Below are 24,104 nucleotides of genomic sequence, written 5' to 3'. Positions count from 1 at the left end.
TCTCGTTGGTAATTGGCTGCGTGAACTAAGTGACGCATTTACTACGAGATGACTACAGCTCTGATTGGTTAATTTTGATTGACACATGGGTAAGCCAATGCAAAGCAAGCAGTCACGGAAGATCGTGCACTGCGGTCAAACTTTACGGACATGATCGTCGTGCACGTCGTGCACGTAGGCAATGCCATTAAAGGGGTTTGCGGTCGATATTTTAGCCAGAGACAGCAGTTTGTAGTTTCATTTTCTATACTTCTGAATACATTTTCAAAAAGGTTACCTGTATGATCTACACGCAACAACTTAAAAAACGCACGCCAACAGTCTTGTATTATCACTTTTTTTATTGAACAATCCTTGCACTAAACAAGTGCAACATTTCTAAAACTGCATATAAAATCTAAACCACAACTTATGAAAAAAAAAAAAAGCACATTCAGAATATATAATACATGTTTTCAGATTATGCCAATTTGTCTCCATGAGTGTGGACACATGGATGAAGCTTGTCACACACACCATGTAAAGAAATTCAAATAAACAAAAAGCAATGAAAGGTATAAACATTGCAGGAACAGTGCATGGAATAAACATTTTAATGTCAATGTATAAGGGAAGCAAAAATAGATGGCAGCAAATGATTACAATATAGTACAGTCATTTCATTATGTCAAATCGCCAGAATATATGCTCAAATACAGGGGTTCTAACACTTCTTTGGGCTAGCTTCACGTTAAATTGCCAAATACTGGCGGCCTTAATAAATCTATCTGTAAGACTACTTCTGAAATACCCATTTAGCTGGTTCTAAATCTTAAAAAGTCTTTACGCAATAAAATGAATTAAGCACAACAGATACTTCAGGGCTCAATTAATGACACATCAGTGGCAAGTAGGAATAAAACTGAAGCTCTAATCCTTGTGCTTACAAAAAGCATTTTGGATTTGGAGCCCAACTTCATGGGTATCACTTTTTTTTTAAAAAGGCAGTGTTGGAGCCAAACGGAAATTAAGTCAAATTAACGGCTTAAAGAGTGAAAACATATCAAGAAATCATAGTTAATACCAAGAACTAAAACACTGAAATTAAAATTAATGGCTGCATTAAAAAAAAAATTTAAAAAAAAAAAATCATTAACCACAAATGAACAATGACACTGAGTTGCATTCAAGTCCACAAATTGTAGTTTATATTCATTAAAATATATTAAGAAAGGGATTCTTTATTGCCATTTCTAAATTCCTTACAGTTTTACTTTGCGTATCCTCTGCCACTGACAGACCAAAGGACCAAAGATCATCGCCCGCTGCTGTAGCCAGGGAAAAACTGATTAAGAATCTCTTGCAGGGACTGGTTGATTGCCATAGAGTAGTTTTTGCCCAAGTCATGCCTGCAAGCCGGACAAGTAAACACATCTGCTCTGAAGGAGCGCTGGAGACATTCCTGTACGGATAAAAAGTAATTAATTTACTGAGCTTGTAAGTTACTACTGCAGTCACTGGTGACTTTTGACAGAAGGGATGGTATGTTTTAAAAGTCAGAGACAAATGGAACAGTAACTCACCTTGCACACATTATGTTGGCACTCAGTGGTGATTGGCTGAAAGACTACTTCCTGGCAGCAAATGCAGTGGAACACCTCTTCAACTTGAGTCAAGAATTTCTGCAGAAAATTGGAAAATAAATAAACGATTGCGTGTATACTGCAATTTTCCATTGCAGTGCCAGCCACCTGTAATTACTGTAATATTGACAAAAGTACAAGCAACATGGTTTGTTTGACTTACTGGTCCAAGTGACAGTGACTCCATGGCTTCATCCCAGAGTTTCTTGTTTTGCTCATCACTTTTGATAAGGGCCTTCTGTTCCTTGGTAAGTTTGTATGCTTCTACCTTAGTTTTTTTGGGTGTCTTGACTGGTGAGTTTTTTGCAGATTCTAATAAGAGAAGATTTCCTTTGGTCATGTATCAAAATTTATGCAAGTAACGCAAAAAGTAGGGTTTGGAACTTACCCTTTCCCTGAGATTTTCGCTTTCTTTTTGATTTGTTTGGGGTTCCTTCTGGAGTTCCTTCTTCAACTTCATTCTTATTCTCCTTTTCCTTCTGATAACCTGCAGGATACTGAAAATTGGTATGTTATTATACAAGTAAACCGTAAATTCCAACAAAGAATAAATACATAAATGAAATGCATGTTTATGATCTGCAGAATTACCTGCAATGTGAGACCAAGCTTTTTAATCCGTTCCTTGCCATCTCTGGTCCACGGTGCAGGTTCACCATCATCGCGCCGTAACAGATACCTCCAAACCAAGAAGCCAGACTTTCCCTTTTCTGGCCAATACTTAACAACCTGTAACAAACACATACAATCACTTTATGGCAGATATTCTGAGTGACTCGGTACAGTTAAGCTGTGCGACTCCATACCTTGTAAATGCCGTCATAGCGATTTCCTTCTTCGGGGGAGAATTTACTGTGTTTTGCGCCTTTAGAATTTCGCACAACACGAACAGGCTTCCCAGCCTTCCAGTTTTTTGCGTCGGCACCATTTTTGGCATTAAATGACACATTGCAGTTGAGAGCCAGAGCCCTGATCAGAAATAATTAAAATAAAGCACAGGACAACAACAAAGAGGCGCAAAGTTGACTTTCATACCTGTTCATGTGTGTGAGTGTCTGATCGCAGGATTGCTCTGCAGTTCTCTTGTTACCAGACAAGTCTCGCCCTCCAGAGCCAGTATACGTGAACTCATTTCCATCATCCTTTGGTTCAATATAAAAAGATATGTTAGATTAAAAAAATAAAATAAAAGTTTCAAGCAAAGGCCTCATGCATCCTGAAGTCCCTCTACATACCACATCATCTTCATAACCTCCGGCCAGCACAAGAGAATACGCCCCGTCATTGCTTCTGCCGTGGATTCCAGCAACATGAGGACGATGTACACCTGCCTCACTAACCTAGGAACGAAAATATATCATTAGAAAATGTATGACACGCGCGACAATAAATTTAGGCAAACAATAAAAACAATACAGACCTGTACTCTAAACTTCCACAGAGAACCGACAGGAACACCAGGAATAGGTCCATAATGGTTTGATGGGACAATTGTACACTGTGTGGTCCGACCAACACAAGCCATTCCCTAGCAAACAGAATTAAATTAGTCACTTGTTAATAGGCAATAATAAAAGGCCAACTATTCTTGACTTAAGAGAACACACTTTGCCCCAATCCCTCTGGGTGGAAGAGTTAGCAGAAGCCATCTTGGATTTCTTCTTGCTCTCCTTAAGCTTCTCGCCGGCACGCACCACCTCACTCGAATCAATGCGGCAATTTGGACAATACCTAGAAATAAATCAAACATGGATTATCTGTCCAAAATGGCAGGGCATTCGTCGTCTACAAAAACAAAGCGCTGCACTTACCAGTCCTCATCTTCGGGGATAGAAGTGAGGGGCGGGTTCAGGCAGTACGTGTGATAAGCCATATCGCACTCGTCGCACAGAAGTTGCTTGTCGGGATCCTGCTTGATGCCGCACACGTGGCAGTTACACAAGCGACAGTTCTTCTTCAGGTCGTCTTTGCAGTGCTTGCATTCGGGCCCATTTGATCCTACACAATGAAAAAGCCATTGTTTTAACAAGAAGTAGCCTGACGGGGGCTTGGAATGTATGGTTCAACGGGTTTCGGAAACTTACTCTTCAACGGACTCTCGCTTCCTGTTGGAGCGTCGTCCTGACACCCAGGTTCTTCAATTTTGTAGATTTCAGTAACAAACATGATGCGACAGTCGTTCAGAGAGTCTCCAGCATCCCTAGAACGTACAACCACACTGTTGCCGTCTCTGTTCCTTGAAAAACAGACGCATCACCAGGACCATATTTAGTTACTCACCCAAGAAGGATTTTGGCATAGATCTCTCGGATGGTTCGCGTCTCTCTTTTCCTCTGGATTTCGGCGTCGTACCAGTAGCCTCGCTCCTTAGTGTCGTCCGGGTTATAGTTCACCATGACGACCATGCCAGGCTCCAGCTGGTGCCACTGGTAAACTGTGCGAGCTCGTGGACGGATCTCTTTGCCTGGCATCGGAACCACCCCATTTTCTGGGTAACTGCAATTGGAAGATGTCATTATTTGTCATCTGTTTTTATTGCAATTAATAATATTGATGAACAATAAATTTACTCAGTAGTGCCATTATTCATGTGAATCATCAGGTTAGTTAAAAAGTGACTTTAATACTGTTAGTCACTTTTATTTATTACTATTTGTTTGTCACAAATAGTAATAAAAAGGTAAATAAATTCAGTTTCACTAATAGTCTGTCAAAGTGCCAATAATCATGAAATTGTGACGTTTCTTCTCACAATAATTGTAGTTTTAAAGTTGAATACTGTGACGTCCCTGTTGGTGATACTTACTCTTCATATTTGACATGGTACATGATCTCCTCCTCCGGCTTTTCCCCAGTCTCACCCTCCTTTGGAGACTTTGTCGTCTTGGTAACATTTACAATTTGAGCCTCAAACCAGGCCCCCATGTTGAGGTCCCTTGAATCAACAAATTCATTGATCTATAAAACAATACAAAAGTTTGAGTGTATATCACAATCACTACACAAGCCCAAACAAACAAAACCACGTAGTGATGAACGAAGCAACTTTTGAAAATCTACCTTGTAATGTCCAAATCCTGGATCGATGAGCTCGGGGGGCGTCGCCTCCGCTGAAGTTCCAGCTGCCTGCACTTCCTCTCCGTGGGTAGAGTTCTTATCGGACTCACTCCGAGTGGAGCCACAGCCAGAATCTGAATCCGAAAGCTCGGCCTCTTTGTCTTTGACAACTTCAGCTGGAGGCGCCTTCTGGCGAACCATCAGCTGCACGATTTCGTTGAGGCCCACATCGTAGTCAAATATAGTGTGGCCGTCCTCCATCTAAAGTGTAGGAGACATGCCTCGTCAGAAAGAGCTGTGGCAGCACAAATATGTTTACTTGTGCACACAGACTTACCTGTTTGCCCCGGTAAAACAGTCTCTGCCTTTCTGGTTCCACATCAAACAGCTCCATTATTTTAACTCGCAGTTCGTCCACCTTGGTGAGTTTGGAGAGGGAATCCACCCGGTGGGTTTGTTTCCCATCCATTGTCCGCACCTGGATCCACATTGTGCCTTCCCTGCAGCAGCCAAAACGATCAAGGTCAACGGGAACCCAAGACACGCCCTTTTTCAACAAGTTTAATGAACCGAGTTAGGGCTGTTCAGTCACTTTTAACTATAGAAAACGTGTGGTTTGAATATCTTGGGACCGACCAAATTACTAGCTCCTTTGCTTGATGATGGCACTCGTGGTAAATAGTAAATAGTAAAAGTCAAGTTGCAGTTTGTGAAGAAAATGTTATAATCAATACCTCCACCAAAAAGTGCGATTCTATCAAAAAGGCAACATGCACCTTTTAGGACAGTTTAAACAATTCTTTAACATAGTAGAAAAAGCTTCAGTTGTAATCCTTTAACAAAATAACAAAGGTGTTGTCAGGTGTAATTATTTGTCAAATCATAACTATTGAATGATTTAAATGGACTTTGGCCCTAGTTTACAATCTGATTGCAAAGAGACAGTTTTGGAATTACCATGTCAAATAAAGAATTTACATCTTCTCATGGTTTCTACTTTTCCCGAAGAGGTTTGGTAGTTTTTTCCTTGCCAAAAATTGCACATTTCCTTTGAATATAGTTGCACATTTCCTTTGAATATAGTTTAATAGTTTTTTTTTTGTGTGGTAAAATCTTATTTGCTTTACTGAAAAGTGTAATCCAATGCATCAGATGGTCTTTAAATTCATTGTTTTGCTGCCGGAACAAAATAAACAGATGGCACAACATAGACCATGATCCGTTGCTCCATTTCCCCGCAGGCAACATGACCACAACAGTTATTAAGCACATGTAAATCTCATTTCTACTACAGTATTGCAACGGTGGTTAAAAAAAAAAAAAAGAATGAAGTTGTTTGTTTCTTAAAAATATTGCAATAAAAATCATTACACCAAGCCTTTTTAACTAATGACACTGAATAAAGTTTGTGTCGCAATGTCAAGAATATTGTCTGACATTAGTTTCAAATGCAACAAAAATAACAAAACTTTAAACAAAATTGACGATTGATCAATAAGGGGGGGCGATTTCGTTTTTTTTCATATCCATAATCATCATATTGTCCATCCCTAAAATAAAGTCTGTTAGTACTATGAAATAACCCCTAAAGTATCTCCCCTTTTGACTAAAGTTACAAACAAAACAAGAGTGCGCAGACCTCCTCCTCCTCCTCTCAGATCAGTGTGAGCTCGTGTCAGAAAGAGAGGGAAGCAGCTCATTTAAATACAGTGCGGGAAACTGCGCGTAGGCCACTCCCCTTTCTTTAAAGCGAGCACGAGCGCACATCCGGACCGAGGCAGCGCGAGCCAACAATGTGCCGTCCGCTCGAACAATAAAAACATCCACTTTTCAGCATTAAAGTGAAACACGGTCGCGCACTAAAGTAGCGCGCCGGAGGGCAGGTGTTTTATACTATAGACGGGACGGAAGTCTGCGGCTCCGCGGGGGTCCTTCTGTGGCGCTCAGCTGAGACCCCCCCCCGGCCCCGCACGAGCCCTTTTACAGAACAAAAACACCACCTAAACATAACAAACTGGCATTATCGCACACAATCGAACACGAACGTTTACATGTGCGCGCGCCGATTGCAAAATAACGCGCAGATAAAGTCACCGCGGCATTTTATTCAGCATATGATTTGTCAATAAGATTGTGACGCAACAAAGTGTGCGTGTACTTGTAAACTCTTTTGAAGATCTGCAGAGTTCACGATGGCGACAAAAACGTAAGCTCCAAAAGTGCATCACCACGTTTTTACAACTTATTGTTTCAAGTCTGTCCGTTTAATTAGTTCATTTGTGAAACCATCGCCGGACTTAAACGGTTCGCACGCCGCACAAACGCAACGCTAAACACTCAAATCAAGTCAATGGAGTTTGCAAGCGAAATTTAATTAAAACACGAAGCGGAAAAGTGCTGCAGAAAGTAGGCACGACTTCGGCAAGTTGGCTAACATCAGTGAGCTAGCAAAAGGCTACAGTTAATCAATGAACGCAATCCGCGGAGTAAGAAGATCAGTGGAGAGTAATGCTTTTACCTGCAGTTTGGCCCAAAACAAAACAAATGGTCGAGTTATTGTGAAATCGCGCAGTTTGTCTCAAAAGTTACTCCTTGCCGTGGCTTGTGCGAGAACTCTGCGGCTCGGAGGCTGATCAATGAGTAATTCTTCAAGAATTTGAGATCCCGCCTGCCGCTCGGGATTAGCGCCCCCATTGGTCACTTCTGTCTGAGCGTAAACGTCTCATTGGACCAAAGGCGTGTCCGTCACAAAAGCGGGCGGAGCTTAATCCCAGCGCGCGAAACGGCAACTCTCGTCTCGTAGGCGCAGCGCTCGGCCACGACTCTCGCGAGATCGCAGAGCTGGAAACAAGGGAGCATGGTGTTCTTGTAAACAACGGAGCCCATGAGCTTTGTCCACGGTGTTTTTGTCAGCGTTTCACCGTGAATTATCGTGAATTATCGTTCCTGATAAACGACAGCTACAGCCTAAACCATTATAGTCCAAGTACAACTCAGTCACTAATCTTTTTTGACAAACCAAGACGTGTGTGGATGGGTATTAATCACATTTGTGGGTTAAATCTGTTTACATTCATGTGTATTTGCCTCATTTATGGATACATAGATCCTCTGTCTTCAACAACATAATCTTATGTTAAGATATTAATTCAAATATGTCAAGGTTTAAGATTAGGCATATTATGGTAGAATCAATGCATTCCAAACATTCCCCAAAAAGCATGGAAACACAATATTTAAACATTTTAGCATGTGATGTAAATAAAAATGTTATACAAATCAATCATCCATCCATAAATAAAGTTCTGGTGATACTGGTTTGGTAGTTAGCGTGAAAAGAGAACCACAAACATGTGGGCCTATACCAGGACCTATAGTTCTAACACAGTCAGAACAAAAACGTGTGTGAACATCTCTCCTCTTCTTAAGTGCTCAATAAAACTTAACGATGACATAAAAAAAATAACACACACATTATTAACTCATTCATTCATAAGTTTCCCATGTTGTTCAGTGTCTCTCATTGGCTGTGCTGTGTCTCTGTGTTGGGCCCTGGACAGAGCTGTCTGACAGGGACGGAGCAGCACTCAGAGCTCAGAGACGAGGAGAGGAAGTGGACTCGACAGGCCAGATCATCCAGGAAATCCCTTTGTAACTTGGTTATGGTCTGGGAGAGGACAGTGGGAAGAGACTCCACTGAGACGAGCATAGAGTCCAGTTTTTCTTCTAGAGCTGCGATTCTGTGATCCAGCTTCTCACTTTTGTGCTGCAGTTCTGTTACTAAATCATACATCATGTTTTGAGTCTGCAAGACAACAACGTTTAAATCATGTTTCATGCGGGCACCACAAAACAATGCATTTTCAAACCTTAGCCAGATCTGCAACTGTGTTTGCCTGATCCATCAGTTTTCGCTGTTCCAGTTTGATTCGTCGTAGTCTTAAATGTAAAAGCAATGACTTAATGGGATGAATAAGATATGAAGTTGCTGAGAAAAGGTTTGGACTCACTGGTGAATCGCTTGGAGGAATTTACGCTGGTGATGCCGCACCTTCGCGTGATCTATTTTCTTCACCAGTTTTGTGTTTTTATAGATGAGCCAAGTCTCTCTCAACACATTGGCGGCTGTGTTTTTTATCTGTGAAGCAAAAGCGATTATGTGTTTTATTTTTACTTTTAGTTTCGAGTGTCTGCCTCCTTTAACTTTGCTGGGAACATTCCACAATAAGGCATTAAATGTGTCTATCTTGAACATCTTTTTATTGCTGAAATATATACAATCTATACACAAACACACACACACTCACGCAATACCTTGAAAAGGATATTGCAGAGACAAACACGTGACAAACGCTCCACAGAAAAGTTCCATAGTGCACCTTTAAGTTCATAAAAATGCCTTCACAACATCCTCTAACGAAGATACCTTTTTGTAAAGCTGAGTGTCCATCATGAAATTATGAACATGTTTTTCAGCTCTGGTCAGTTCAGATTTCCTTGCAACAACAGCAACAACCAGAGCGGTGCATCCAGCTCCCTGTGAATGGAGGAAGTCAAGAGCTATGAATGGATCCCTCAGAACGAATCCCTTCAGATCACTCACCATTATCCCGGTCAAAAGGCACACGCCTTTACCGCAGTACGTGTGAGGGACCATGTCGCCATAGCCAATAGACAAGAACGTGATCGAGACCAGCCACATCGCTCCAAGGAAAGTACTGGTCACCCCCTGAGCATCGTGATACCTGCAGCGACAGAAGTTCAAAAGTCAAGAAGTACTCGAGGAAGAGTGTCATAAATGCTCAAAATACAACTGCAACAGCTACAACTACTACAACTCTTACTACAACAACAACAACAACAACCTGTTTCTACTATGACTGTATATTTTTGGTACTATTTCTGTTTCAGCATCACTATTTCTATAACTTTGAGACTTAAAATTGCTACTTAAACTAATCTGACTGTAATGATCCTACTACCCAGCCAACATTGTGAGTGGGCCCCATATGGGTTTTGTCTGGGCAGTGTGGGTTTCACATGGGTAAGGGTTGTGAGTGGGTAAACACAAGCGGGCCCCACTTGAGTTTGCCAACTTGGGCCCCATGTGGGTAGTGCAGTATGGGCGCCATGTGGGATGTAAGCGGGAGGTGTGGGCATGGGTTAATGGTGGGTAAAATGGATGTGAGTTCTACAAACTAGCTAGCTTCCATTACCAAAAAGTAGTATCCTCAAGTGCTTTTGAAGTAAACTTATTTTACATTCAAATTAAGAGTACACGCATGGGTACTTTGCACGCAGTTGCCGTTCTTAATTTGAGGACTTGAAAGTAATTTTTAGCATTTAAGGTTACAAATGTGAATCTTTTGTTTCGGTAAGGATTAAACGAAGAGCAGTCCGTTGCACTGAGTGGTGTTTGTGTAACTCTACACTCGTATACTGGTTGAGCTCTAATAGTTTATCAGTCTAATAACCAGGCATTTGATTTGAGATGTAATGTAGGGCCTATATGGCTTTTGCCTGTTTAGCCCGGATGGAGCCCACATAAAACCCATTTAGATTTCATGTTGGCCCCATGTGGACAAACCCATGTAGGCTCTACATGGAACCCATGGACAAACCCACTTACGGCCCATATTGGAAGCCCACATAAGCCTATTTAGATCCCACATGGGGGATAAGATATTCCTTTATTGTCCCACATGGGGAAATTTCATTGGTGCAACGCAGGTAGATACAGAGGTAGATACAGAAGAACAGATCACTTATAGGAAGTCTGAAAAACACTTTCACTAGAAGATCTCCTATAAATAAATAAAAACTCCCATAGACAAATAAATAAATAAATACATAAATACCATTGCGTGTGATCACAACAGTAATTGCACATGAATATGTGTCACGACAGCACATAGATTGCACATGAATTTCACAGTAATTGCACATGAATTCCAACAGCAATTGCACATATGACAGAATTGCACATCAGTATTAGGTTAGGTCAGTATTGCGAGTGTTCAGTACTAACAGTTTTTGTTATAAAGTCTGACAGCAGCAGGAAGGAAAGATCTGCGAAACCTTTCCTTCACACAGCGAGGGTGGATCAGTCTCTCACTGAAGCTGCTCTCCAGAGCGGAGAGAGTGTCCTGCAGGGGGCGACACTCATGGTCCAGCATAGATGTGAATCTAGCCAGGACCCTCCTGTCCCCCACCTCCTGCACCGAGTCCAGAGCACAGCCCAGGACGGAGCTGGACTTCTTGATGACTCTGTCCAGCCTCTTCCTCTCCCTCTCTGTGATGCTGCTGCTTCAGCAGGCCACACCATACAGGAGGGCAGATGCCACCACAGAGTCGTAGAAGGTCTTCAGGAGTGGCCCTATCACTCCAAAAGGATACTGGATACTAGCCAGTTTGTGACATCCAAAAATGAATGTTAAGGCTTCTTTGTTGTTGAATTCTCTCTCTCAGCGCATACATTTCCATTAAAGTTTAAAAAAGAAAAACGAACACTAAAGGATAACATAATATGTGAAGATTATAACTCAAGTTAAAACATATCTTTTTTTGGGCTGTTTTAACGATGTGGGTTACTTTATTTAGTATAGTGTGTGGTCCTGACTCTTATATTCTGTGTCATTTGAGCTGCAAATGGTCAAATAAGTACTTTTTATGATGATTTAAGTGTGACGGTTTACATTTTTAAAAGTGGCATTACAAAGTTCAAATATGATTGTTTATTGTCATATTGTCTATGGTGATGATGGGCTTTGTCGCAACAGGTGAAATGTACAAAAACAGTGTGTCATGCTCTCTACCTCTCACAAACTCTGACTGTCCACGCTGCAATGATCCAACAGGACACACTGAAGACCAGCAGCACCGTGCCGGGACAGATCGTCATCAGGGTCTTCATGACAAATCTGGTGTCGAAACTGATTTTGTTGAGCGCCCCGATGCTGCGCGAGGAGGCGTCCGTGAACAGTTTGCTGTGCAGGAGCATGACGCGCCCGATCAGGTACAGGCGCAGGAACATTGGCACAGAAAGGAAAATGTCCACATCGGCATCGGCGACAGAGGCCGTGCGGCTGAAGGCCAATCGAGCGGTCCAGGTGAAGACATACTGGCCCGGGATGGGGTGCACCGCGCAAACGACCAGCTCGAACGCAACGAACAGGACTCTCTCCAAGGTCATCGCAATCCTCCAGTCGTCGGCGCCGTTGTCCACCATAAAGAGCTGCTCGCACGGAGAGATTCAAGGGTTTGAGTGCAAAAAAACATGTGTCCCTGTGCCAAGAATTGTATGAAAATAATGCTCGTTTTACTTTCCAGTTACCTGAATTTCTCTGGCGTGGTACATCACAATGAGAACCAGAAGAATGGCAGTGGAAAAGCTGATTAGACCTTTTAGGGCGAAGGAGTATGCGGAATCCTACAAAGAGAATTATAATGTAAATGTAAAATGCTCTTTCAATATGCCAACAATAGAAGGGGAGGCACTGGCTATGTTCACACCAAAATCTGATTATAATCTGGACCTTTAAGATGATTTAAATGACACGCGTGCAATCAGATGGATCATGATCAGAAATAAATTTGATGATTTTGCAGTTGATATGTCATTTTAATAATAGTATAACTCCAAAAATCTGAAAATACAGTGTTAAACATTATTTTTCGCCATTTACAAGCCCCATAATTTGGCACATTTCTTTCTTCTGAAGTTGGCAATGTGGGCTTACCTAGTGACACAACAAATGCTCAACCCACTATAAAACTGCCATGGAAAAAAATCTCATCTAAATTTGGTTAGGTGCTGGTAATAAAATACTTAAATGATTTCATGCGATTTTGTTTGTCACATTTCACGTTTAGACAAAGCTTTTGGTTATTCTTCACAGATCTTACTTTATTACCTTTGTGTAAACCCCTCTGGAGAGCTCTGTTTCTATCACCATAACGATAATACCAAACATCCCACAAACTAAAGCATAATCGCTCAGCTGCTTGCGTTTGCCAAACAGAGCTCTCCGCTGGCCCAGTCTGTAGCTGATGTCCCGGGGCTTCTTCGGGGGGACGTTGTTGGTATCGTCCCTCGTCTGGTCCTCACTGTTGACTTTACCGGAGTCTTCCTGGATCACTTTGGAGAAGGCGTCCTCCAGGAGCTGAAACGGCTGCTGACATGAGTACAAATCTGCCGGACTGGCCAGGCCGCTCAGAGGTCGCAGTGCTTGACCGTTCACTGCCTCATCGGTGTGTGCGTCCGAAGGCAGGGGGCTGTGCTTCGGCAGGGACCCTTTTGAGCCACACAGATGACGAGTATTTGCCTACAAAAAAATAAGAAATGACTGAAGTAAGAGTAGAAATAAGGATTTGGGAGGTAACATCTGGTCTATGAATTGACGTTTTTGTAATTAAAAGGACAAAAACATATAACACTCAAAACTTGGTATTTTCAACAAAAGTAATTGAAAAAATAAAGAATATCTGAAGGAGAGGTGCTTCAACATAAAGCTTTAGTTGCTTACTCACTGAGGGAAAAGTACTGTTTGGAAAAAAGTACTGTAATTCATTAAAAAGCCAGTCAAGTAAATGTAATGAGTATCAGTGACAAAAAGAAAAGTACTCTATTAAAACAGTTTACTTGGCTAATTAAACTCAACAAGTACCGCTGCTAAAATTGTACTTATGAGTATCCCTGAAAAACACTACTCAAAGTACTGGTTTGTTATTACTTTTTGTTGCATTTTCCATCAAGTTTTCAAACTGAAATCAGCGTGACGATTGAGACTCATGCTGTACTCAGTAACTCCTGTGAAACAAGTTGTTTGAAACAACATGTTTAAAACTCTGTTATAAAGTACTATTACCTCAAAATCTACCAAATTACAGTAATGCAATGGTAATTAAAATATGTTTTAATCTTCATTTTAAAATCGATTTGTCAATTTACTTGTGTAGATAGTTTCTTCTAACTAAAAGCGATATTAAAATAAATAAATCCAATTATTAGCTTATAAAAACATGTTTGCTTCTGCCTATTGTTCAGAAAATGTTTAGTACATTTGTTTAACTATTCTTGAAATGTGTTTAAAAAAATATAATAATAAAATAAAAACCTTTGCTCTACTTTCTAATAAAGAACTTTTAAAATAGTAATCAGAGTGCCCCACGCGAAGAGTTTAAGCCCATGGACAATATTTCCCATTTATTTTATCGTTTCCACTTGCCCTTGAGGATCACTTGTTTTTTACCACACGGATCCATTGGTGCGCTCACACTTCTGGTCTAAAGATATACATTTAAAAAGCTTTATAGTGATCAGACTAAGCTATTCTTATCACACACATTCACATATGTTCAGTTATGTGTTGGGGATAAAAGATATATATTGGAATTACAAAAAATGTGTCTTTCAAACGCAATTACATACTGTGTTTTTGTTCAATGAGTGTGTTTACTAGCGACATTTACCTGAGTTATCCTCTGTTTCTCCCCTTCAACCACCAAATCCTGCTTCTCCAGAGAACCGAACTGGCTGGTGAACAGGGACTGGACACTTTTGTTCATGGCCGGCGTAGAGGATCTTTCTTCATTCCCGTTTCCCTGAGCACGAGGACGCTTTGGATCCCCGAACGTGTTAAAAAAAACCTCTCCGCCACTGCTCGAACAAGACAAATCCTGTTTTGGACACTGCTGAACCAACAGCTGCCCCGTTCCGAAAAGGTCCCTCCACTTGGGCTCGGCGGGCTTATTATCGTCACAAATTAACTTCTCTGTGTCGTCTGTAGGGATGTTATACAAGCTTTGGCCGGGACCTTTTGAGTTCGAGAGACCACGGGGAGGGTGCACACGCCCTTTCCACCCACCTTGATCGCTGCACTGAGGGCCAACTCTGTCTTGTCGGGGAAAATCCTGCTTATTCGTTGGCCGTGATGAAGTCTCTAACGAAGAATGCCGATTAGTCATCGCCCGGGAAAGGTAGTCTTGTATTCGCGACGGTTTCGAGAGGACCTTTTGCGAACCTGCTTCTCGACAAGGACACTCACAGTGGTCACTCTGGTCCGAACTCACTACACTGGCCCCCTGTCCGTCACCTGTAGCCGTGTCACCTTCCACGCGGCCGCAGAGCAAGAGCCAGTCCTGGTCACTTAGCGGGGAAAAGGTCAGACTACCAGCGCGGTTTGAGACGCCGTCGGCTCGTTTGTGGGACACTGGCCGACCGGACTGCTGCTGCTGCGGGGACGGGGCCACTTGAACGGGGGTCCCGGAGCAGCCGTCGCACATGCCCTCGGCGGCCCTGGCGGGGGGTGAGGGCCCGTCCGAGTCAAAGCGCTCGTCGTCCGGCTCGTGGAAGACTTCGCCCGTGGAGTCCAGGCGACGCGTGGCATTCGTGGGCTTCACCAGGATCAACCTCATCATGGCATCGGCACGGATCTACGAGGACGAAGATCAGATCGTGTTCGGGGTCGGAAAGGTTTTATTGGCATTGTCGGAGAACTAAATGCATAAGAACATACATACATACATACATACACACACACACACACACACACACACACACACACACACACACACACACACACACACACACACGCACACGCACACGCACACACACACACACACACACACACACACACATACATACATACATACATTATTATACAAAAGTGCAAGGTTGATTTCTGTAACTATCTGAAGTGTAATTTGGAATAACTTTTTCGTCTTGTCCTGTGTAGTCAAAATATAAAGAAAAGTAAGAAAATATATACAAAACAAACTGGCCAAAGAAAGGCATGAATTAACGCCCCAACTTGGACAAAATGTTAAAAATGTAAATAAAAAAATTATAAAGTTGTATTATAGAAATGTACATAAAGATCCAAAACCAGTCTTTGATCAAAGTAAACTATTGATCAAAGCTAAAACTGTTTTTTAAAGTCTTCTCAACAGAAATCATCTCAACAAAATGTCATGACTGTAATGTTTTTTTTAATTCACAACAGTAAATAACTATAAGTCTCTGTGTCTATGCAATTTTAAGGTTGATTCCAAATGAAAAGCCTTTTAATAAGGGTAAAAATACTCAAGTAATAACATGGTGAGAAAATGTGGCTTACCTTTATTTATTTAACAAAAGTGCAAGTGTAATTTGAGATAACGTTTTCGTCTTGTTCTGTGTAAGAAAATATACAAAATCTACAAAACAAGAAAGGCATGAATTAATGTCACAAAGTTGAAAAAAAAACTAAATAAAAAGTTGTATAATAGAAATATACATAGAGATCCAAAACCAGTCATTGATCAAAGTTAACTATTTATCAAAGCTAAAGCTGTTTTTTAAAGTCTTCTCAACAGAAATCATCTCTCAACAAATTTCATAACTGTAATGTTTAATAACTATAAGTCTCTGTGTCCATTCAATACCCGCATCATCCAGGAAGGTTTCACAAAGTCAAGACATCTCAGAAAAATGTAATTCAGCAGTTTTTAAGGTGGATTGCAAATGAAAAGCCTTTTAAATAAGGGTCAAAATACTCAAAACCTGGTCCAGATGACATTTTTTCCTCTCTATACATTGGGACAAACCACTCTGAAGTCATAACATGGTGAGAAAACGTGGCTTACCTTGTCTTCTCAAAGTTGACAGGTTTGACAGGAGGTACTGTGCAGTGTCTCGGGCGTTGAGAAGATGCGGGCTCTGAGTGGCTGGCTTGATCATGGCGCGGACACTTCATACAGCAGCTCTCAATGTGCCTTCCTTTGAAAGTAATTAGATTCAACGTGAAGAAAGAAAAGTGAACAGCTGGTCCCCAAAAGGCTGCCATGCAAATAAGAGCCAGAGTGGCAGGGTACAGCGACAGGTCAGGACGGGAGTAAACAAAAACAAGAAAATCAAGGCACGGCATTAATGAAGGACATCACACACTTCGCCTCAAAGAGATCACGCTAAATTGGGAGTGGACCAACCGGTCGCTATGGAAAATAAATAATTGCTGTGCTTTAAGTGGGAAACAAAGGGTCATCTGAACTCTGTGGTTCAAAGGCCTTTATGTGTCTCTTATCTGCGGCGGCACAAGAGCTGTCTGAACAATAGTGGCCATTTTTAGATGTATTTGTGAATGGATCAGTCGCAGAAACGTTTTTGTTTCAAGAATGACTTATTTTGACACAGAAAATGGCTGCAGTGTTAGAATTTCAACTCAACAGTGTGTGGTGATTGCTTTATTTATTAATGCATACTCCAACAATTCAGACCTGAACAGTTTTTTCATTCACATACGTGTATCGGTCATAAGTGGCCTCATGATGCTGGATCAAGAAAAGGTTTGGTTCGCCACTCGCTGTCTTACTGTTGCCGTGCGTTTACCAGGGCTGTTGCCACCTCAGCAGTCAGTGTGTGAATGTTGCTGTGCCGGGGAAAACCTTTTGTGATTCAACAGCGGACACTCCATACAGCAGCCACACCAGTTATTACAGTACTTTTCAAATGTCCAAATACTTAAAAACGACAAACTAATTGACACTGGAAATGCAATAATTCTCTCTACACTATAACACCATAGACTGTAGGAGAATATACAGTGTTCAATGTCTTTATCTACATTTCATCTTGGCACTGTGTACACCGCAAGTTTGTTTTCGAGCAATACATGGTTGATAGAAATAGAAAATTAACTAGTATTGGCAATGTTGTAATGACATATACGGTAATGATATTTGACAGATGTCAATCATGTGCAGAGAAAGAACAAGATTTCAGGCCAAAGATTGGGTGATGAAAGACAGAGTTGCTTTAATAAATTACTGCTTACTTATAGAGTACTCAAAGCATATGAAAAACCACACATACGTGGCTTGTAATAACCCGGATTCATTTGATTAGCAGGTGAAGTCTTTTCTAAGCAGACCTTAGTAACTGGGGCTTTCCACGATATTCATGATGACGATCTCTGTAGAGGTTCTTCGTGATGAGGAAGAAAAGCGGGTGTGTTCACTTTGAATTGAAGACAGCAAATTGCTGGTTCAGGGGGTTCTCTGGGGCTTTTGTCCACTCCTTTTTCAGCTGCTGCTTGAGCTGGGATAACCTCATGTTGGGGTTCTCCTTCTTAAGACGAGGCATGTTGGCTTCCTCATAAGAGGCAAATGCTGCTTTCATTCTGCGCTCTGGGTGTCGGTCAAGATCCTCGGGTCCAGTACTACGGGAAAAAGACAATATAATAATCTGGCCATGTTTGATTGTTGTGCTCCCCATTCAACCACCCATGACAACAAAATTAATACCTGAGAACAGCAATAGCATCTTCTATGCTTCTAGCTTCCACGGTTCCTTCCTCTGGGATGATTCTGTTCACATTTTCCTCCAGAGGGGTTTCCAAGTGACTCTTCTCTGGAGGAAGAAAACACAAATGTGTTTGCATTTGAAGGGTGACTAGAACAATGGTTTAGCATACATTCACATGATGGCTTAGGTCTAGAAATTGAAGATTAAGGAACAGCAGGTTAATGCTCAAGAATCCTGCACATTTGTGATTGTGTAAATGTGTCACAAAGGAAATAGAAATGGGAGTTTTTGTTTATAAGAGATCTTCTACTGAGAGTGTTTTTCAAACTTCCTATAAGTTATCTGTTCTTTTCCTCTGTATCTACCTCTGTATCTACCTGCGTTGCAACAATGAAATTTCCCCATGTGGGACAATAAAAGATGATCTTATCTTATCTTAGCAAATTAAAGCCTTTGATTTTAAAAAAAAATGAAAACTCACCATCCAAGCTAAAACTTTATACACATGGTATAGCATGTCTATGTTTTACCTTTGGGTTGCTCCTGCTTCTGCTCATCATTCTCTATCATCTGCTCAATCTGGGCTCGGGTAACTTTTCCTCCAATTTCGGCCTCCTTTGTGGATTTTCCTTTGATTTGAGAAAATTCCTCATCCAGGAGCCGCTGGTTTTCCTTTTTTCTCTCCAAAAGTTCCAGTCTCTTTTTCTCTTTGTCATCCTGTAAGCCACAAAGTAGTCGTTTTAGTGGCGCATGTACGTTTGAGTTTGTTACTGGTTTAAAGTGAGAAGGAAAACTGCAGCGTGTCTTACCTTCCTCTGCCCCTTCTTTAGCACATGTTTGTCGGTTTCCTGCCACAAAGCATCCTCCTCCGCCCGCTTCTTGGACGCATCTGCCACTGCCTTGGCCTCAGCTTTGCGGGCTTTGGCTGTGGCCGCCTTTGAGTTCTCGCCCTGGAACTTCTTTGGCATCCCAAGGGCCTACTGTCAGCTGAGACGAGGAAAAGGCACACAATCACAAATAGTTTTAAGTAGGGCTGTAGTCCTCCAGTCATAAAATTAGTAAATGGAGTCTTAATCGATCAAATGTTGTGTTAGTTGACTAATTATTAAGAAGATTATTCATATTTAATGGAACACAGCAGAAAGGAGGGATCATAGAGTGAGCTGACACTTTGGGAGAGACTGAACAGTTTAATCTCCCTGTTCACCAAAGAATATGATGTTTCCCAGAACATTTCTTTATATATTTTGGCACAATATCCTAAACATTTTCAAAGCAGCCCCACGTATGCCTGGTTTTAATGTCTTCTGTCACAGACCAGAGCTGGGATTATTGCATTGTAACATAACTGTTCTCACGAAGCACGTAAATGCTAAAGCGACAGCAAGAGACTGATCAGAAAATGTAAACAAACTGAGCGACTACTGAAATACTACGTGGTAAATGTGTTTGGGAATCAAAGTGTGGACGTTGAAGAGATTCTAACATGAAAAACGAATCTTAGAAGCCAATGCGTAATTATTTTATGAGGGTTTTTGTCACAGCAGCGAAGTAGCAAAAAGCTAGCAGCAGCAGCAGCAGCAGATTGTATCAGTTTTATCAGTCGTGAGAAATAAACACGCCAAAATATATGACTCAAACAGGGGGGTGGTAAGACTAAACAAATGCGTGAAGAACGTAAGAAATGCGGTACCTACCAGAAATAATAGGACGAATCTGTAATAAGAAGGAAGGAATGGACAACCGCTGCCGCCACCCCCTTCGCTTCCTGCTGTCACCGCGCACATTGATGACGACATCATGGTATTTTTTTCAATGTAGTTTTGTTACATCACGTAGTTTTCCTCATGGATGTATTATATTAAAGTTTTCCTTGGCTTGGCTCTATTTTTGTCCCTCCTTTAAAAAAAAAAAAAAAAAAAACTAAAACGAAGAAGAGGACGTACAACTACAGTAGGTGGCGATAAATGCACCGTTTCAGTTCCAACTGCATTTAAAATCAAAACAACAAAAACAAGATGCATTTAACTGTATTGTACCAGTAAGATGATGAAGCATGGTGAATAAATTATAATGCATTTCCATTACCATTTGTCTGGTGAGTGAGTAAACACTTGACACAGTAATATATATCAGTTTTTATTAAGACAAACTGGTTAAATAAAAAAATATAACTACAACAAAATGTACCAAAAACAGTGATAGGAGAATTGTACAATATTTCTCTTCTTACTCAATATTGTAGTGACATTTACACTTTTTTTTAGAAATCATTGTCACTTTCTTCTAGCAAAGGAGGGTTCATGCCCCCTTTGGTTGATCGTGCCCCACCGCATGGTCCATCCAAACTGTCATCTTCCAAATCCCTGCTCTCTTCCTCCTCCTCCTCTTCATCTTCTTCTTCATCTTCCTCCTCCACGTCGAGCTCACTGCCTTCAGTCTGAAACAGAAGTCACGGGAAATGATCAGAGCAATTAAACAGTTTATGCATTATATAGGAGGATCCATACAGTTTATAATTTTGTTGTAAATTTAGGATCAACAATCTCTGAATCAGTTGTGTTTGCTTATAAAACCGGATTTAAAAAGCTCTAATTCCATGTAATTGTGCAGTTCACACTGTCTGGAAAAAGGTCAAATCTGGATGAAGTACCCTGCGATGAGTTGGCCACTGTCCAGGGTGTACCCCGCCTAAGGCCCAAAAGTCACTGGGATAGGCTCCAGTCACCCGTGACCCCGAAAGGGAACAAGCGGTAGAAAATGAATGGATGAAGTCTAAGGGGCTAACATTAATCAGTGAGACAATGTGAACATGTCATTACACCATCACTGCAACAGCTATAATGTAATTGACCACGGCGTGAAATACATGGATGAGACGCTACTGTGAACTAAGGTGGGTTGGAAGAATCTACTCTCTAGTTTGACTTCACTGTACACACACACACACACACACTCTCTCTAAATTAATTATCAAAATTCTGCAATATCTACAAAGACCTTTTCACCGATATTAAAAGAAAATCCATCAAACACATTTTGCACTCGGACTCATTACCATTGAGTGCAGTTTTTGTTTATGCTAAAGGGTGAGGGTGGATTTATACTTGGAACACATTAGGCACCGAAGAACTCTCTACATCTCAGTCCGTCACAAACCTTAATTTTCCGCTGTTTCTTGGAGATAGAAAGAGTGCTTCTGGAGACTGCATTAGATGGCTTTTTAATACAAGTTTTGGGGCAGAACAGAGAATGAGTAGACAGATAAATGTTAGGGGGAAAATAGAATCAGTGGGAATAAGATTAGAGTGTGGCTGTACAACATATTTATAATTACTAAATATATTGACTCAACAAACCACTGTATGAGTCTTTTTTTTTTTAATACCTCATCGCTATCTCCGCCGTGCATGTTCCCAAAGAACCTGGCTCCTCTGCCTAAAGAGAAGGGAAACAAAAATGTGAGTTCAAATTTAGAAATAGATATGAGCAAAACACTAACAAACAATTCTCAAACAATACCTGCTAAGATGCCATTTCTAGTTGGGCGCTGCTTAGGCGGACGGCTATCCTCAATGTCACTGTCGGAACCGTCATCTTCTGGAACGTCAATATCTGAATCTTCATCTTTCACTATAGTTCAAAAAGTATAGTCATTGATGGCAAACGTAAACACAATAATAATAAGGCTTTGTTTGATAGTTTGTTTAAGGTAGTGAGCTTACAGGATACTTTCATATGGTCTTTCTCTTCTTCCCTTAATTTCTGTTGCATCGTTCTTAACGTGTTTTCTGCTTCCTATAAAACATAATGCAATAAAAACAAGACGAGTTACAAGAAACACCACAAAATACAGGTTTCCGAGAATATTTTTTAACACACCTCAAATCTCTCCTGTTCTATCCTGTGGTATTCTTCCAACTGAGACTCTAAAAATGAAAGGTTTCTGAACTTTTCAACATATAGGTTATACTGCTTCTGAAGATCTTCTTCAATCTTCTCGTATTCATCCATAAACGCTGGTCTAGCAGGCAAAAAAAAAAAAAAAGAGCATGAAAGTTAAAACTCTTCAACATGTCATAGCACTTTACTAAGCTTGGGAGTGGTAGTTACCTCACACTCTGAAGTGTTTGTAGTCTTTTACGATTCCTCTCAAGCTCCTGTCTCTTCTTTTCAATCTTTGCATCGAGGCTCGCTTCATCAGAAACTACGTTGCCCAGCATTTCTTTTGTTTTCTCCACATTTTCCTAGATTAAACCCCAGCCCCATAATTACTTATAAATTATACACATTCTTATTTATGGCTCGAAATATGACACAGTACATACCAAAACCTCTTTGATTGCAGCTCTTAGTACTTTTTCAGTCTCATTTATTTCTAAAGGTCGAGCAATTGCCGCAGTTCGCATTTCCTTCAGAAAATAAGGAGTTATGTCTGATATAATATTTTGCATTCAACAAAAAAATGTATATATGTGAAACAATATGTACTTTTGCTTACCCTTAGCTCTACTTCCTTTCCTAATAAGTCATATAAAGATGCTCCTTTTGAAGTTACTTCTGATGCCAGCTGTCGTGCTGCTTTGAGATCTGAAATCTAAAAAGAAAACAACTATATTAATATAAATCTCCTCATAAATGTAACAAGCCAAGCTAAATCCAAAAATCCATAAGTTCACATCTTACTCGGGAACTCAGGTCAAACTTGAATTTGCTGCGGTCTTCCTCTACTGGATCTTCCAAGGTCATTTGTTTTGTCTTCATTGCATTATAAAGGATGGAGGTTATCTTTAATAACTCTTTAACTGAATATCCATCAGCTTGATAAAGACGTTTGGTATTTAACTTAATGTGAGCCTTTGTAGCCTGCAAAAATGTACAATGTTAGTCAGATAAAAAGTATAGAGAATAAAGTAGAACTAAAGTGGTATAATCACCATAAACTGGGCCACCGCTTTGATGAAAAATATTCGGTCAGACTCCGTTTCCACATCTGTGGGAATATCCATTTGAGGTTCATATCTGAAGTACAAAAACACAACAGTTGGTGAACAAATGTACACAATATGACACAAATAATCAGAAGAACAGTTGTCAAAGATAGGATGGCGTACCTTTTCACAAGCCAAATAAGAATTTCTGCTACTAAGGTAAAGTTTGGTGTTCTGAAGTTTTCCATTGATATCAGCCGGGGGTAACCCAACGCTCTCATCATTTCTGTGAAATCTGTAATAGAAGGCGTGTTATGCAATGCATGATACACATGTATGTTAGACTGTGGGTCTGTGCATGATGATGACACTGGGCAGGAAGAGTGAACGTCTTACTTCTTAAGTCTCTAAAAGACATGTTGATCCAGAGGAAATGCACTGAAATGGTAGAAGAATACAACATTTAATACATGCTCTTAATACAGAGACGCTAACGCCATGGTGACAGAAATACTTTAGGCTAATAATGTTTAAAGTTTTATAAGTAAAGAACAATGTATAGAATTGAAAGTTTAGCCAACAGTACACAATATCATCCGTTTTAGAGATAGAAATAACAAGAGTTAACTAGATATCATAGCTTGCAGAGTAAGTAGCTTTAGCACAAAGCTAACTCGGTAAATCGCGCGGCAATGTTTCCACAAATTCTCCAAACAAACCAAAAATGTCTCAATGTGAACGCAACATATCTCTGTACCATTTGTTCAGGTCTGTGGGGGGAAAGCTGCTGGAGAGGCTGTTGAAGAGGCTGTTGTTTCCTTCCCGGTGCAGCAGCAGATTCGGTCTGTCTGCTTTACCGTGAGTGTATCCATGGAAACCAAATACTGCCTACGGAAGCTTAGAGTAGACAAAACGCAGTTTAGTTCGCAGCGCACATTTTTTCATGAGTTGTTGTGTTTGTTGGACTTGGTTCATAATGGTCATAAGCCATACAAATTTATACACTATACTGTCCGATCTTATTTTCAGCGTAAAGTTAACATAATAACTCTCTCTGTTTTGAACTCTGACCTTTACCTCGTTAAGGCAATGAAGGTTGCATCAAATGTAAACATGCCAACAATGATTCTGCCTTGGGGGTTGAACCATGGATCTATATTTATATGATAAAATATTCCTACAGACATCGCTCTGATGCCAGTGCGTTTCATG

General features: G+C 40.8%; 4 protein-coding genes across 6 annotated transcripts; all 4 read right to left on the bottom strand.

The window, feature by feature from the left end:
• Window positions 1-1,097: 1,097 nt before the first annotated feature.
• On the bottom strand, window positions 1,098-7,480 carry uhrf1 (ubiquitin-like with PHD and ring finger domains 1). The gene is made up of 17 exons (XM_072438756.1): window positions 7,198-7,480; window positions 5,017-5,179; window positions 4,683-4,940; window positions 4,429-4,580; window positions 3,903-4,118; window positions 3,707-3,822; window positions 3,434-3,620; window positions 3,230-3,353; window positions 3,043-3,150; window positions 2,858-2,962; window positions 2,658-2,764; window positions 2,429-2,591; window positions 2,214-2,351; window positions 2,011-2,119; window positions 1,786-1,934; window positions 1,563-1,661; window positions 1,098-1,441 (listed from the first exon to the last, which is right to left on the bottom strand). Exons 2-17 carry the CDS (start codon window positions 5,167-5,169, stop codon window positions 1,295-1,297), a joined length of 2,331 nt encoding a protein of 776 aa, XP_072294857.1. The 5' UTR covers window positions 5,170-5,179; window positions 7,198-7,480; the 3' UTR covers window positions 1,098-1,294.
• Window positions 7,481-8,077: 597 nt separating this feature from the next.
• kcnn1b (potassium intermediate/small conductance calcium-activated channel, subfamily N, member 1b) lies at window positions 8,078-14,296 on the bottom strand. The gene is made up of 9 exons (XM_072439381.1): window positions 14,151-14,296; window positions 12,593-13,003; window positions 12,013-12,108; window positions 11,495-11,913; window positions 9,283-9,424; window positions 9,106-9,216; window positions 8,690-8,817; window positions 8,549-8,618; window positions 8,078-8,484 (listed from the first exon to the last, which is right to left on the bottom strand). Exons 1-9 carry the CDS (start codon window positions 14,244-14,246, stop codon window positions 8,200-8,202), a joined length of 1,758 nt encoding a protein of 585 aa, XP_072295482.1. The 5' UTR covers window positions 14,247-14,296; the 3' UTR covers window positions 8,078-8,199.
• A 2,275-nt stretch (window positions 14,297-16,571) lies between these two features.
• ccdc124 (coiled-coil domain containing 124) lies at window positions 16,572-19,763 on the bottom strand. 2 transcript variants are annotated; one of them, XM_072438829.1, is made up of 5 exons: window positions 19,659-19,763; window positions 18,771-18,948; window positions 18,492-18,678; window positions 17,961-18,066; window positions 16,572-17,875 (listed from the first exon to the last, which is right to left on the bottom strand). In XM_072438829.1, the coding sequence occupies exons 2-5, from the start codon at window positions 18,927-18,929 to the stop codon at window positions 17,671-17,673; spliced, it is 657 nt and encodes a 218-aa protein (XP_072294930.1). In that variant the 5' UTR covers window positions 18,930-18,948; window positions 19,659-19,763; the 3' UTR covers window positions 16,572-17,670. The 2 variants fall into 2 exon arrangements, with proteins under 2 accessions (XP_072294930.1, XP_072294931.1); XM_072438830.1 differs by having other exon boundaries at window positions 18,771-18,941; window positions 19,659-19,743.
• Window positions 19,764-20,087: 324 nt separating this feature from the next.
• cluap1 (clusterin associated protein 1) lies at window positions 20,088-23,801 on the bottom strand. 2 transcript variants are annotated; one of them, XM_072439014.1, is made up of 14 exons: window positions 23,650-23,801; window positions 23,289-23,330; window positions 23,076-23,187; window positions 22,899-22,983; window positions 22,648-22,827; window positions 22,463-22,558; window positions 22,290-22,373; window positions 22,075-22,208; window positions 21,844-21,985; window positions 21,687-21,759; window positions 21,484-21,594; window positions 21,350-21,399; window positions 21,121-21,180; window positions 20,088-20,401 (listed from the first exon to the last, which is right to left on the bottom strand). In XM_072439014.1, exons 2-14 carry the CDS (start codon window positions 23,308-23,310, stop codon window positions 20,225-20,227), a joined length of 1,326 nt encoding a protein of 441 aa, XP_072295115.1. In that variant the 5' UTR covers window positions 23,311-23,330; window positions 23,650-23,801; the 3' UTR covers window positions 20,088-20,224. The 2 variants fall into 2 exon arrangements, with proteins under 2 accessions (XP_072295115.1, XP_072295116.1); XM_072439015.1 differs by lacking the exon at window positions 21,121-21,180 and having other exon boundaries at window positions 23,650-23,800.
• Window positions 23,802-24,104: the final 303 nt, after the last annotated feature.

This window comes from Eucyclogobius newberryi, unplaced genomic scaffold, assembly GCF_026437365.1.
Source record: "Eucyclogobius newberryi isolate DKJ021-1_F unplaced genomic scaffold, fEucNew1.0.hap1 SCAF_9, whole genome shotgun sequence".
In the NCBI taxonomy this organism is placed as follows: Eukaryota; Metazoa; Chordata; class Actinopteri; order Gobiiformes; family Gobiidae; genus Eucyclogobius; species Eucyclogobius newberryi.
This window is presented reverse-complemented; position numbering and strand designations above follow the sequence as displayed.